Here is a 15393-nt window from a genome sequence, read left to right as displayed (position 1 = left end):
TTATATAAAAAATAAATGGTTATCATACAGTGTACATGTGCTTAATAACGGTATTGAAACAAATGCAACTGATAAGGTTTTTCCACCAATTTCTTTCTGTTTTCAGAGTTTTTAAAAACAAACAATAAATCGATTAATCCATAACAAAAAAGAATAATTACCTAGATACAAAATAGTTTTAAAAAGCTTAATCTCATGTGCAGCTTTCTTATTTATTTGTTTAATTTGTTCTTATTAGATGGGAGACTTTTTACATATACTTAATTATAAAACAGTCAAAAACATTTTGTTCAGTGAAAAAAACTTTTATTCATGTTGTATCTGTTAATAATAATTGTGAAATACTGTATACTGTGATACCGAAAAATAGTGGTATTTTCTAAATGGATATCATACCGTTGCAAAACCCTAGTTACAAAAAAAAGAAAAAAGTTATATTAATCATTCGTGTTAATTTATATAACAAATGAAACAGTGTAGATTTAAATAAATTAAGTAAATATTAAAACATTTATTAGACACCAATGGCTGTACCAAGGACTGTACAATTTAGTTTATGTACTTTATCTTTTTACAATTTGTCTGATTATTACAATGTCATTCTTGATGCCCTTGACCCCAGCTTTCTCTGTCATCTTAGAATCACGTACAGATATACAGATCATCATTCTGGACACATTTAACGCTTCTTCATTTTTTTTAGTTTCTTAGCTTCCTAATTACTTAACGTAATTTTTGTCTTGTTCTTGTTCTCAGCAAACACGCTTGCTGCTGATTTGTACTTTTTACTTGTCAAAGTTTTTTAAATATCTGAATATAATTTTTATATGTGACTTGTGTTAAGTCAACTTATGCTTTACATTCCTTTGCAAGAAATAAACTGAAGTACATTAGCCCGGTAGCTACAATAAAATGCAAACACTGCTTATAGTTATTACTGATACTGAAAAAGTCATCACAAATTATTATTGCGTGCTATGATCATCCTGACACATGTTTATGTGGGTATTTAATGAAATTTAATTTACTCATATGATCAAAAATGTTGGTCTTAAATAATACAAACCTGTGTGTTTAATATCATATAAGACATACAGAAACTAGATAATATCTGTATAATAACAAAACAATTGTCCGTTTCATTCAGCCCTAAAAAAGGCTACTTTCAGTTTTAATTGAGCACAGACAGTATGGACAAAGCACCTTCTTTATAAAAAAAAACAAACAAACAAAAAAAAACTGAACAGTTTAAATTAATTTATTTGTCATATTGAAAGTTACAAAAAAATGTGCAAAACATGATATTTAACAAGGGTTCAAAAACGATTTTCCAACAAATAAACCATAAACTGTAAATGTATAATTTCCACAGTTTATTGTGTCCACCACCTCAGTTTCCATAGAGCTTTGTTAGCTTTTTAAAAACTGACTAGCATGTTAAAATATGGAAGTTTCGAACAGATTAAGCCAATCAGGGAACCCGTCATGCTGGGCTAAAACTGTAGAGGTGTCATATACTGCATTTCTACAGTACACCTCCTACAGTGGCCCTAGCAATTACCTGTTCAACACCCCCCTCTTGTGGACAGTATGAGTGATGATCATAGAATTGTCAAGTCTGTGTACTTTGGAATTTCAACCATACCTTTGCTCACACCCTTAAAAATAAAAGGTAACAAAACAAGTTCTTTGTAGCAATGCCATAATTACAATGTCTGGACCACTTTTAGATTCTAAAATAACCTTTCAACGGATACTTCTTTAAACAACGATTGTTGTAAATAAAATTGTAAAGATTTTTAAAGAAGTTTAAAGAACCTTCACATAACACAAACCTTCTATATCATTTGGACCTTTTTTTTCTAGAACTGCCAAGAACCATTTAGCAAACCTTTTAGGAAAGTATAGATTTGAATATTTCTCAATTACACCATCTAGATAAGTAGGTATGGGGAAACAAACATGGTCTTAAAATAAAGATGCTAAAAAAGGTTTTGCTCAATGTCTTAGAACCTCAAGTTTCAAATGGAGAAAAAAAACTTTCACTGGGTGGTTCTTTAGAGAACTATTTTTGTAAAATTACATAAGGGTGTGAAGAACATTTTCTCACTCCGTGTAATGTAAAGGTTTTAGGGAGAACCATTATATTGGTACAGAACAGTAGTGGTTCTAACCCTCCTGATGGAGACCTACCTTCCTGCAGGTTTCAACTCGACTCCACCCAGGTCTAAAACACCCCATTCAGTCAGTCAGGGACTTCTGAAGGCTGTAATAAGTTGGATCAGGTAGGGCGGATTAGAGTTGGATCAAGTGTCTGCAGGTGTATAGCCCTCAAGGAGCAGGGTAGAAGATTTTATATTAAGTAAAGGTTCTTTAAACCTTAAAATGTTCTTCACACTCACAATCAGGGTTCTTTTGGAACCCAAAAAATGAAGCTTTTGTGGAACCATTTTCTAAGAGTGTAGGACAAGAAAAGATGAGAGCTGCAACACTGAGCTATGTAAAACAGCAATATTGAATTTAAGGAGATTCAAAGATTCTGTACTCTTCACAGTCCTGAGAAAGCTGTTCTGTAAAAAGTGCTTTTCAGAGTACCTTTTTTTTTTTAGACGGGATATCAAAAAGCTCTGATTCATTGAGTAATGTTCCATCCCGGAAACTGTGCGGAGGTGAGCACTCTGCTGCCTCAGCTTAAAGAGACGACATGGCATGTTTCAGCTTACCAGCTCATCATTGGCTATTAACATATTCTGCTATACCTTCCTTTGTATAGCAGACAAGACAGCAGTCTTTAGATGAAGAAATACTAGTTACTTTCCTAGGTGCTGACATCAAAGTCTTTTTGTCTTATAACTCCCTGTTGCGGCGTGGAATAACTATCTTGCGATACGTTCGTCTCTCTGAGATGTTACGCCTTACTTTCACCACAGTCGGAGGTGCCAACTCCAATTCTAGAGATGGACTAGAATGTGATCTCTTCATCCCTCCATCCACCTCCTCTGCATCCTCCTCCTCAACAGCCATTCCTTTCCAGAGCTCCTGGTCAAAAAGAGTGAGGTCCGTCCCACCTGCCATTTCAGAAGAGTTGCCAAGTCTTTGCCAGACCTCCAGTATTTGGACATAAGCCTCATACCGGTATCTCTGTGAAAAGAGAAAGCTAAGAATGTGAGGGTCTAAATTAAGATTGGGTCTTTCCCTTATATACAAATACACACAGGAAGAGGAAGGTGTGAGGTATTTGCTCAAAGTCTAAATGCAGTCAGTCAGCCAAGACATGTGGTGTACTCTAAACTTCTACTCACTAACACTATGTATTTAGTAACAGATGCTTATTGCTGCTGTCATGCAAAAATCTCCATAATGGCAACTTTACAGAAGATGGAAGAAACCTTCTTAATCCTCTTAATGGAAGTCAATGTAAAGAGCTGTAAAGTCATTTAGGAGTTTTTCTGTTGGCCCATTAATGATGAGATGGTTACAGAATATAAAGAGCAACTGCCATATTATATTAAAATATCAGTAACAATATCAAAAGGGTTTAAAGGTGAGGCTTTCATTTTATACTTGTTTTCTAAACCGAAATTGATTGCAGTTATCTCAATTAACTCATGGAAAAACACACCAAACAGGCAGATCTTCTCCAAGGCACATGGCTGAAGTTGACTTGGCAAGGCAGCAGGAAAGTACAGTCTACTTCCTAATCCCAAGTCACCTGCATGGATCACCATTTAGTGAGGCTTCTCACTGTTTGACTGATCAACAGACTTTTGTCCTATAGCCCATCTTTATCCTATAGGCTGTAACTTTTAGCAAAACTAGGGCAAAATTAAAGAAACAGATTTAAGCCATGATGGCAAAACATGTAATGGCTGATTGTGATCAGGTCTGACAAACATGCTCTCACAGCAGTATAAACGAACCTCATGCTGTAGGTACTCCTCTTTGTGTCTGTGGTCCTCCAGTTCTCTAGTTTTGGCTTTGCGACCCTCTGGCACCCCCTGCTGTAGTGCACTCAGGTCCTCTTGAAAGGACTGCAGCATGGCAGCATGAGACTGCAGTTGCTTCTCCTATTTGTAAACAGAACCTGTCATTTGTTGTACACAAACGAACATTGTGACACCAAGATTTCCTCATTTCAGGTTTCACTTCTTCTATAAGAAGAATGGATGAAAGACTAACCCAGCAATCAATCTTCAGATACATATGACTGTATAAATAGGACTATGGAATATATCGATACAGACATCCTCAAATACTTTAATATCGCCTTTTAAGTTGCAAAACTAACACGAGCATGGTTTAAGCAAGATATTAGTGTGGGGTACTGGAAGGGGGTCAATGAGCAAAAAATGGGCAAGCATAAGAATCTAAGCAACTTGGACAAGGACCAGATTGCATTGGCTAGACAACTGGGTCAGAACATCTCCAAAAAGTCAGACAGGTCTTGTGGGGGGTGTTCCTGGTATGTACTGGTCAGGGGTCCAAAAAAGGACAACCGGTGAACTACCGACAGGGTCATGAGTACCCAAGGCTCATAGATCCAAATTAATGGAGGTCCCACCTCACAACTTACTGGCATTTTAAAAATCTACTGCTAATGTCTTGGTGCCAGATACCACAGGACACCCTCAGAGGTCTTGTGGAGTCCATGCCTGCACATGTCAGAGTTGTTCTGGTGGCACAAGGGGGACCTACTCAATATTAGCCAATTGGTATACAACATTTGGCTAACACTCTTATCTACAGTGACTTACATTAGAATCATGTTTTACAGGTAGGTGAATATAGCTTTAGGAGTCTTGCCCAGGGACTCTTATTGGTATAGTGGTTGTGCAACACCCCTCTACACATGGCAGAGTTGGATTAGTAGTGTAGTGGGTGGGCAAGCACAACCATTACACTAGACTAGTCTATAACTCTAGTCTGCCATGTGCAGAGTGGTGTTACACTACAATACAGCAAGCACTCGGAGTCATTTGACATCTATATATAATCTGCAGTATCCAAAATTAAAGAGTGACCAACTAGGGTTTAGATAGTGGTTAGTTGCATACCAGAGTGAGTGCAGACTGAGTTGCAGGTAGGATGGGTCTACAGAACTTCCTCTGAGAGCCCACAGCAGCTGGAAATGGAGGAGAGGAGTACAGAGCAGATACCAGGTTGATTCGGCCAATCCATGAGTTCATCTGTTCTGTTGACCTAAAGGTGAAATGGAATCAAAACATAGTAGATCAATCCAGACAGTGGATAAAGGTATAGGTGATTCTCTGTGATCCAAAACACATACGCTGCTTCAAAGAGGAAGACCCTCCAGTCTGCAGTCTGAAGGCGGAACACATGAGGTCTCTTGGTATAGTCCTCTGCTCTTTCTGCCAGGGCGTGATGAACACTGAGCACCTCTTCAGAGCTCTGCCAGTCCTTTCTGTATTCATCCTGAAAATGAGAGAAAGAGATGCCGCTATTACTCTTGTTTCATGCCTCTATTCCACAAAAGATTGTGCTGTAAAGGACATACCTTCTGTAGGTACAGCACCATTCCTTTCAGTACTGCATAAAAGGTCTTCCAACTTCTCTTTCCCCATGGAGCTGCCATACAGTTACAACAACATTCACATTACAGCCAAGCAGCGTAACCTAATTGCTTCAGTCAATCTACCACTCTACACAAGGAATGGTGTACAGTACAGTAATGTGTTGGTTTGTCCTTCAGTTACAAAATATACAGAAAGTTCTTGCTCACTTACTCCGTTTGCCGTCTATGTCAGCATGTGCTTTGCGCTTCAGGAAGCCTTTCTGAAACACGGTTGCCTTCTTGTCATGAGCAAGATCCTGGAAGGGATTACTCTTAGACCGTAGAGAAGAATCCTGGTCAGAGTCCTGCTCCAAGATCATAGATTTCACCAATTCCTTCTCTTCTCTATGATGAGAGATAAATGAGAAGAGAAGGTTAGAAGAGAAAACAGGGAGAAAATAGGCAATATTCGAATTGCAGTAGGTCTATTCGAAGAAGTCAGTGATAAGCACAGCAAGGAAACACTCACACTGCCCACTCAAGTGGGTGACTCTTGATTGAGTTGTAAAGCGTCTGAAAGAATGTTTTTAGAAAAAGCAAGGGGGAAATGTTAGTTTACAAAGACATGATTCAAAACATTTGTTCATATAAAAATATGTAGAGATGTAACAGTAATGCATATTGTATTGTATCAATATACATACACTATATCACTATAATATTTGTCCTTCTAATAAATGCATTCAACTACTTTAAGTTGCACCCATTGCTGACACAGGTGTGCAAATGCACACAGACAGCTTGTCTAGTTCATGTAGTGAAGTATTGCCAATACAGTAGGACTCTCTAGAGCAGATAAACATAAACCTCTTGGCTCTATGCCTAATGCCAGGGGTTTAAAGCTCCTGCAGCATTGAGCTGTGGAGAAGTGGAACTGGAGTTAGAATGGTGATCATTCAACATATGGAGCTCACTAACAGTCCTGTTGCTGAATGCAATCAAATCCTCACAGCAATGGCAATACCTAGTAGAAAACCTCAGACAGTAGAGACAGTTACTACAATAAGAGCAGCAGGATAAACTCTTTTTAATACCCTTGATTTCAGATGAAACAATGAATGTACAGGTGTCCCAATACTTTTGTCTATTTAGTGTGTTATGTAAAACATGATAAATATACATGTACACTCTGAGCTATTTCTCTCACCTTCAGCAGCTCTTTGCTGAAATTTTCTCCTTCATTCATCCCATCCAGATTGGACACAAAGTCAGTCAAGGACATGGCTTTGCCAACATTCTGATGTAAAGGAAGACATTTAGCCAATTTATATAGACCAACCAGTTCTGAAAACACTGTTGTAGAGATGAAAATCAAAGTCTACAACAAATCTACAATTTAGATCCTCTGTTCTACATGTGAAGTCAAACATACTTGTCCGTGTAGGTCTGTGTTGAGGAGCATTACAGCACAGGTGAGGGTGAGCACAGATCCAGGTGAAGAGAACGAGTTGGGGTTACACTGCTGGTAACGGCTGGAGAAGCGTTCCAAAACTCGCTCTCTCTCCTGACTCTCTCCAATCAGAACCACCTCCAATAGAAATGACCTATGAGCAGGATCGGCATAAAGAAAAGAAATTGAAGAAGCAAACCAAAAGAGACAATGAAACTATTTGGCATTAGAATCTTCTCTTTGAAACGAAACTCAGTAGCTACTGTGTCCCTGAACTCAAAATATCTCACCGAAGAGCATCGTCCAAGCTTTGCTCTGTGAAGTCGAAGAACTTCAGGTACTCCTCCCCCACAACACGGCTGAACTCATTGCTAATTTGAACAAAACGTTTGAATGAGTTTAGGACTTTTCCAGTTTATCTGTTCTACAAACACAGTAAAAACATACACTACAGAGACTCACTCCTTATCCAGATGGCGGACCACATCTGTACGCTGAACATTCTCAAGCTTGTACAGTCGCTCAGCGAGTTTCTTGGCCTCCTCCATGTCTACGACCTCCACTTTGTTATTTTCGCAAGGAACCACAAGTGTTACAGACTCCAGCTTCTGTCCCTCCAGCTGTTCCATTGACCCATGCATATGCTCTGATTGTTCCGAATGATCTACACAATCCTTGTCTTCATTTCGCGGTTTTTCCCCGATGTGTCTTTGCGGCTCAGTCTCCTGCTGGTCCAGCTGGTCAGCTTGTTGTGTCAGTGTCAGGTTTTCAAGATCTAGCAATGGTAAGGGTTCTGTTTTATTGGAATGCTCTGACTGAACTGGCTGGTCTGAGGGGTTTGCATCACTGGAACATTTTGATTGGTTTGACTGTTCAGAGGGTTGTGTCTCCTTGGAAACTTCAGAATCTTCTGAGGGTTCTATTTCATTTGAATATTCTGATTGGTTTGACTGTTCAGAAGGCTGTGTCTCCTTGGTAACATCAGAATCTTCTGAGGGTTCAATTTCACTGGGACATTCTGATTGGTTTGACTGTTCAGAAGGCTGTGTCTCCTTGGTAACATCAGAATCTTCTGAGGGTTCAATTTCACTGGGACATTCTGATTGGTTTGACTGTTCAGAAGGCTGTGTCTCCTTGGAAACTTCAGAATCATCTGGGATTTTACTTGAATATTCTGATTGGTTTGACTGTTCAGAAGGCTGTGTCTCATTGGGGACTTCTGAAATGTCTGAGATTTTACTGGAACTTTCTGATTGGCTTGAATCTTCTGATTTTTTTGAGGGTTCCTCATCGACTGAACTTTCCCATTGTTTGGACTGTTCAGACTGTTCCAGCTCATATTCTGAGAGGTCCAGCCTTGTCGTATATTCCACCTGTTCAATTTCCACTGAGCTTTCTGTGTGCTCTTCACATGTTAATTCCCCTTGCTTCTCTGCCCATGCTGACCCCTGCATATTCGGAAAAGTTTCGGCATGTTGTAACTGTTGCAGCGTCTCATCATCACAGGTCATGTCCAGTGTTGCAACAAGTATGGCCTGCAGTGACTTTGCTGAATTTCCTGTTGTCTCCGACACTATTTGTGATATCTCTGGCTCTTGCTTTGGCATCATCTCATCTGTTGTCTCTACAGTCAGGCTAGCATCACAGACACCGTCAGGTTGGGGCTCTGCTGGTTCTGGTGTGTCTGTGATGCTGTGTGGATGTGTTTGATCCAACTCTTCCATCATGTCTGGTTCTTGTTTCAGTTGGTTGTTTGTACTTGACTGGCATGTGGAATTTTGGTCCACTTCATGGTCCTTCATTACCATTAGACACAACCCACCTTTGCTGACACTGTCTCCTTCATCCTCATCCCCATTCCCCAGGTAGAGATGCATGCCCTCTTTTTCTTGACAAGCATCTTCAAGGACTTTCTCTGACTGTGTCAAAAAGTCCTGTGTTTTTTCCCTGTGTTCCTCTTCTAGAGTTTCTGAGCTCTCAAAACCCTGCTGGTTCTCCTCTGTGCAGACAGAGCTTTCTACTCTATGTGAATTGTTCTCAAAACTCCCTAATTCACTACCTACTTTGACTTCTGATGGTTGTGAAGTGTCTGAAAAAGTAGAGAAATATACTTTTAGGTTAAGGTTTTCAGGCCATTTACAGCATTTCCCTCTGAGTCACTGAATAGTAGTGTCCCCAATGCTTCTGCAGAGGTACTACTAAGCTACAGTCACAAACTCGATGGTAAACGCTATGGTACTCATGAAGTACACCTCTCAGTGCAGAGGTCAATGGAAAATTACAGTAGATGTGTCTTGGCCTCCACATAGACATAAATAAAACAGAAGGTCAGACATAAAACATCTGCCCACAGAATAAGTTTTTTCCAGCCGGTAGTGTTACAGTCATCATTTGAATACTAAAGTCAGAATGTAATATTTAAGTGATATGCAATATTTCTTTTACAAGATCAGTTACCTTTCAATAGTTCTTGGGTGTCTTCATTGAGTGGTGTCACACATGTGTTCTCATCTATGTCCTGCACATCACATGTCTGTAGGAGTAATTAGTTGACTTGGATTAGCATCACAGGCTGAACATCACTGTTTTCTGTTGGAGAGCTGGAGTTCTACTTTTGATTTTTACACTTGATGGCTATCAACTGACTTATAGTACCAGTGCATATAAAAACCAGGTTCATTCAGAAGAAAAATAAAGAGGAAAAATATGATTATAAAAACCCAGAAGATTAATTTAAGTCCCCCTCAACTACTTCATCCATATGTTCCATCTCAAAAATTAAGGTCCTCTGACTCAGGTCTTCGAACTGTGCCAAGTTTCAGGCTGTCTGCTATGGCTGGTCAATAATTTCTCTGGAACTCTATACTTTTACTCATATTACATACTTACACTTTTTATATAGTTCAAAGCTACAAAAATGAACTGAGAGCTAATCTCTATAGTTCACTATCTAGCCCCCACATTCATTTTAACAGGCAGTGTTTAAGAAGCCAAACCACACAGTATTTCCTGTTTGGCTGTTACATACCTGACAGGAGTTGACTTTATTTTCTACAGTTACAGCTGGCGCTTGCTGCAGTTCATCTTCGGAGTCGCTCTGCCCAGTTGCCTCCTCTGGTATCAAGTCAATAGTATCCTCCTGGCTCAAGGCTAAGGTGTCTGAGGACAACGGATTGACAGTCCAGTCCAAGCTAGCGCCACCACTAGAGTTAAGCTCATCCATACAGGCCGAGTCTGGGGATGAGTCTTCTGCAAGAGTGTGCGGCATGTCCCACTGCACCGTGGCACAAGTCAAATGCACGCTGGGTACCCTAATGGGGTACATGGTCAGGGAGACCCCATGTTCTAAAGGTTCCGGACCCTCGAGTGGTTCAGGGCTTCTGTCCATGCACTTTTCTTCTTGACATGTCTTGTTGTCTTGCTCTAGCCTCTCGATGTACAGCTTAGCCTCCAGATACGGCTGAGGCCTCTCTGCCTCAAAGACATCGGTTTCCTGATAGGGTGGCTGCGCAGGAAGAACGAGATTCCTCTCCATGGTAAGGAATCCCAGATCCTCAGGCAATGAAGTAGACACAACGAAGGTATGTGAAAAGTTCAGTACTGACTCTCTGTAGTGACTGGAAGTGGAAGGGCCTCCATCTCCATACACACGTTCACTTGAAATTACTGGCAACACCCACACTGAAAAGACTTCTGGTTAGCGTGTTCTGTCAGAGTGTATAGTAGCATTACACACAAATAGCCCATCCCATCTGCTTTGGCAGGAGTTCATATAGGTAGAGAATAACATATTTAATATTACATTTATAGTAAGAAACAATATTAGGCAACACTTAGACACTTATGACAATAAGAAACATAAAGAACTATGAGTACAGTGTAGGAAATCTGGCATTCAAGGTTTAAACTGTGTGTCACCAGAAATACATTGGTTACACCAATAGCTAGGAGCACAATAAACACTATAGTCTAATAAAAGCCCATGTGCTATTCTTATTGGTCACATTCAATATTAATCCAACAAAATCAGAATGAACACTCTGTATCTTTTAAAAGTGAAGTCAACATGGCTGCCAGATTAAATTCAGTTTTTGCCTCCGTCTTCAACACCTTTCTTGACAACTACCATCTCAAAGATCTCAGCCATTGATTACACACTAAAAGCTAGAACTACTCTTGTTGTGAATCAGATAAAACCGAACAAAAACTGATCTTAGACTCACCTTCATAAAACTACCTTTTAGCCAATAGCCATAACCAAACGCCCTTTTTCAACTTCACTCTAAGAAGTGCACAGCGGATGTGCTTTGCAATGCGTTTCTGCACAGGCGTCACTGAGGCACAGTTACACTTCCTGGCCGCAAATAAACCACTGAACAGAGAGAGGGAGAGAGAAAAAGAAAGGGTGGTAGGGGAAGATTAAGAGAGATGGCGTTGGATTTAGAGTGTGTGTTGTCAGTTTCTTACACTGGCGAGAGTAACATTCTTGTAATCACCTTTCGACACTGATGGCGACAGAGGAGCTTATCGTTAAGGTTCTGTATGGCATGCGTACACTCCCTTAAACTGACAGAGTGAAGCTAGTACCTCATTTTCTGATAGTTTGCTCTGCTCACATCATTTAACCCACATCCGGGTCCATTCTTCCATTCATTTCCTGCTGGTGCTCACCTCATCTCTTCCTGTTGGGTACAGCCACATAAGACTTAGAATGACAAGCCCATACCTCAGCCAGCAGACATCAATAAACGACAGAAAGTTGACACCCTTAGACCAGTCACTGAACGTTTCTCAACGCTCCACGGTGTTCTGGCTTTGTTTTCAGATATCCTGTCATTGGCCAATCGCACCGTAGCCATCAATGGGTCATGTGTAGTATAACAATATAGCTCAAGCTTAATCTTAGATCTCCTAACCTGATCTGGAGGCCTTAAAACTTGTGAGCAGTCCTTTTATTTTTCCACCCCAAGTTTTTCCATGTAATTTGGCTGACTTTAGGAGACGTTCTAGGGAACTGAGACTCGGAGCTAGGGTGAGAGTTTGTAGCAACCACAGTCATTGTGCAAGACACTTACAGCTAGCTGACCGTGCGCTATTTTTAGTCGTCTTAATCCCAAACCATTCTAGGCAGACAAACAACATTTACATTCATGAAATTTGGCTGACGCTCTCATTCAGAGCTTCTTTAATGTTAAACTGGTAGGTGAATGTAGTGTTAGGAGTCTTGCCCAAGGATTCTTATTGGTGTTGAATGGTGCACTTGCCTGGCCAGGGAATCAAACCAAAGTCCAGCCAGACCAACCAGCTTAGAATGACAGATTCAGGTATAGACGTAAACAGTATACACAGATCAGCCATTACATTAATACCACCTCCTTGTTTCTATGCCCATTATATCAGCTCCACTTTTCATACAGGATAAGCTCCATAAACCATACCAGCAGCATCGTCATCATAAACTCTAGCACCAACACTAACACACTAACACACCACCAACATGCCAATGTCACTGCCATGCTGAGAATGACATTGTGGTCCTGTGGTGGTGGTCCTGTGGGGGGCTGACCATTGAAGACCATTATAGAACTACAAAAAGTGCTCCTCTATGGTAAGTGGAGCTGGTAAAATACAACAATTAGTGTAGAAACAAGAGTATTAATGTTAAGGCTAATTGGTGTATATTCAGTACTGTCATTTTATTGGAAACCAATAAAATGAACTCAGACGCATACAAAAATATATACTGGTAAATATATAAAGTTAGTTACAAACCAGATTCCAAAAAAGTTGGGACACTAAACAAATTGTGAATAAAAATTGAATGCAATGATGTGGAGATTGTAAATGTCAATATTTTATTCGTAATAGAACATAGATGACAGATCAAAAGTTTAATCTGAGTAAATGTAACATTTTAAAGGAGAAATATGTTGATTCAAAATTTCATGGCATCAACAAATCCCAAAAAAGTTGGGACAAGTAGCAATAAGTGGCTGGAAAAAGGAAATTGGGCATATACCGAACAGCTGGAAGACCAATTAACACTAATTAGGTCAATTGACAACATGATTGGGTATAAAAAGAGCTTCTCAGAGTGTCAGTGGTTCTCTGAAGCCAAGATGGTAAGAGGAGCACCAATTCCACCATTGTTGCGCAGAAAGATAGTGCAGCAATACCAGAATGGTGTTACCCAGCGTAAAATAGCAAAGACTTTTAAGTTATCGTCATCAACCATGCTTAACGTCATCAAAAGATTCAGAGAATCTGGAACAATCGCTGTGCGTAAGGGTCAAGGCCATAAAACTCTACTGGATGCCCTTAAACGTCACTGCACCTCAAACAGGAATGCCACTGTCAAGGAAATAACAGAATGGGCTCAGGAATACTTCCAGAAATCATTGTCAGTGAACACAATCCACCGTGCCATCCGCCTTTGCCAGCTGAAACTCTACAGTGCAAAGAGGAAGCCATTTCTGAGCAAGCTCCACAAGCTCAGACGTTTGCACTGGGCCAGGGGTCTTTTAAAATGGAGTGTGGCAAAATGGAAGACTGTTCTGTGGTCAGATGAGTCACGATTTGAAGTTCTTTATGGAACACTGGGACGCCATGTCATCCGGACCAGAGATTGATGTTATCAACGCTCCGTTCAGAAGCCTGCATCACTGATGGTATGGGGTTGCATGAGTGCTTGTGGGATGGGCAGCTTGCATGTCTGGAAAGGCACCATTAATGCAGAGAACTATGTTCAGGTTCTAGAACAACATATGCTCCCATCTAGACGTCATCTCTTTCAGGGAAGACCCTGCATTTTTCAACAAGATAATGCCAGACCACATTCTGCAGCAATCACAACATCATGGCTACGTAGGAGAAGGATCCGGGTACTGAAATGGCCAGCCTGCAGTCCAGATCTTTCACCTATAGAGAACATTTGGTGCATCATAAAGAGAAAGGTGCGACAAAGAAGGCTCAAGACGATTGAACAGAGACCTGTATTAGACATGAATGGGAGAGCATTCCTATTTCTAAACTTGAGAAACTGGTCTCCTCTGTACCCAGACGTCTGTTGAGTGTTGTAAGAAGAAGGGGGGATGCCACACAGTGGTAAAAATGGCCTTGTCCCCAAATTTGTTGACGCCATGAAATTTTGAATCAACATATTTCTCCTTTAAAATGTTACATTTACTCAGATTAAACTTTTGATCTGTCATCTATGTTCTATTACGAATAAAATAGACATTTGCCATCTCCACATCATTGCATTCAGTTTTTATTTACAATTTGTTTAGTGTCCCAACTTTTTTGGAATCCGGTTTGTAAAAAAAAAAAAAAAAAAAAAAAAACAAAGATCAGGTTCCAGATGGTGTCCAACCATTACACGAATTAGTTTGAATCCACCATCAACACAACTCATTAAACTTAATGAAGCACAAAGTTAGATATTACTATAAGTAATACTTGACAGCATTAAAAAGAGGACTGGACATGGTTATATGAACACACTGACATTACTAAAATTCCTTCATACTACATTAAATTATTTATTTTTAAAATACAAAATAATTATTTAATAATAATAGTTTAATAGTTTTATTGAGCAAATAAACACTTTTTAAATTATATTTCTCAGGTACCTAAAACTGAACGATTGCTAACATTAATAAACAAAGTATGACAGAATGACACAATGACTACAACACCATACCTGCAATAGCTGAACAAGCCATTGATCCTTGTTTTTGAATGCCTCTCAGTCAGGAAAGCTAACCCGTGCTGTTGTAAGCAAGTCTAGTTAAGCAGCTAAATTACAGCCTGGGTGCCTTTCAGGAGTCACAGACTTCTACAAAGTTCTCCCAGCATGCTTTCCATCAACAACTCCATTACTTTGTCTGGATCTGTCTGTTCGGATGATCTTCCTGACGATCAGTCGGTTGGAATGGAAATGAGGGAGTATGGGGAACTGTGTGCAGACAGAGAGCACCCAATGGACGAGTGAAAGAAGACACCTGGTTGGCGTCAACTGTTACAAAGACGGAATGATACCTGAGATGGGGAAGCCTGAGCCACCGCCCACTGCAGATGAACCTCCATCACCGCTAGAGGGAGACGTTGGTGCCGTGACAGTGGAGCTACTGAGCAAGGAGCCATCGTCTGAGAGAACTCGCAGAGGACGAATAGGGGGCCTGTGACTGTAAGGGGCCCTAAACATGTATTAACTGTATTCTGGTAGACTTGTTAGACTTGTGGGGCCCAATGTAATATATTTTCAAAGGGCCCTTAATCACTGGCAGTTTCTGTTCTGTTCTATTCCTAAATTAACCATCAAAAAACGCTGATAATTATTTTTGCATTTTTCATTTTTATTGCATAAAAACAGTATTCACAGCAGTGCTTTCACATGTGCTGAAGTTAGGCCTACGTTTTTATGTTA

General features: G+C 40.1%; 1 protein-coding gene across 5 annotated transcripts; it reads right to left on the bottom strand.

Moving 5' to 3' along the window:
* Window positions 1–1137: 1137 nt before the first annotated feature.
* Window positions 1138–11679, bottom strand: LOC140549604 (uncharacterized). 5 transcript variants are annotated; one of them, XM_072673380.1, is made up of 14 exons: window positions 11634–11679; window positions 9991–10643; window positions 9420–9495; window positions 7425–9051; window positions 7253–7333; window positions 6945–7116; window positions 6720–6809; window positions 6042–6085; window positions 5745–5917; window positions 5516–5586; window positions 5288–5433; window positions 5055–5199; window positions 3921–4067; window positions 1138–3141 (listed from the first exon to the last, which is right to left on the bottom strand). In XM_072673380.1, the coding sequence occupies exons 2-14, from the start codon at window positions 10495–10497 to the stop codon at window positions 2848–2850; spliced, it is 3573 nt and encodes a 1190-aa protein (XP_072529481.1). In that variant the 5' UTR covers window positions 10498–10643; window positions 11634–11679; the 3' UTR covers window positions 1138–2847. The 5 variants fall into 5 exon arrangements, with proteins under 5 accessions (XP_072529481.1, XP_072529468.1, XP_072529452.1 ...); XM_072673367.1 differs by lacking the exon at window positions 11634–11679 and adding an exon at window positions 11186–11274; XM_072673351.1 differs by lacking the exon at window positions 11634–11679 and adding an exon at window positions 11186–11243 and having other exon boundaries at window positions 9991–10717.
* Between the last annotated feature and the right edge of the window lie 3714 nt (window positions 11680–15393).

Source organism: Salminus brasiliensis, chromosome 1 (assembly GCF_030463535.1).
Source record: "Salminus brasiliensis chromosome 1, fSalBra1.hap2, whole genome shotgun sequence".
Classification (NCBI taxonomy): Eukaryota; Metazoa; Chordata; class Actinopteri; order Characiformes; family Bryconidae; genus Salminus; species Salminus brasiliensis.
This window is presented reverse-complemented; position numbering and strand designations above follow the sequence as displayed.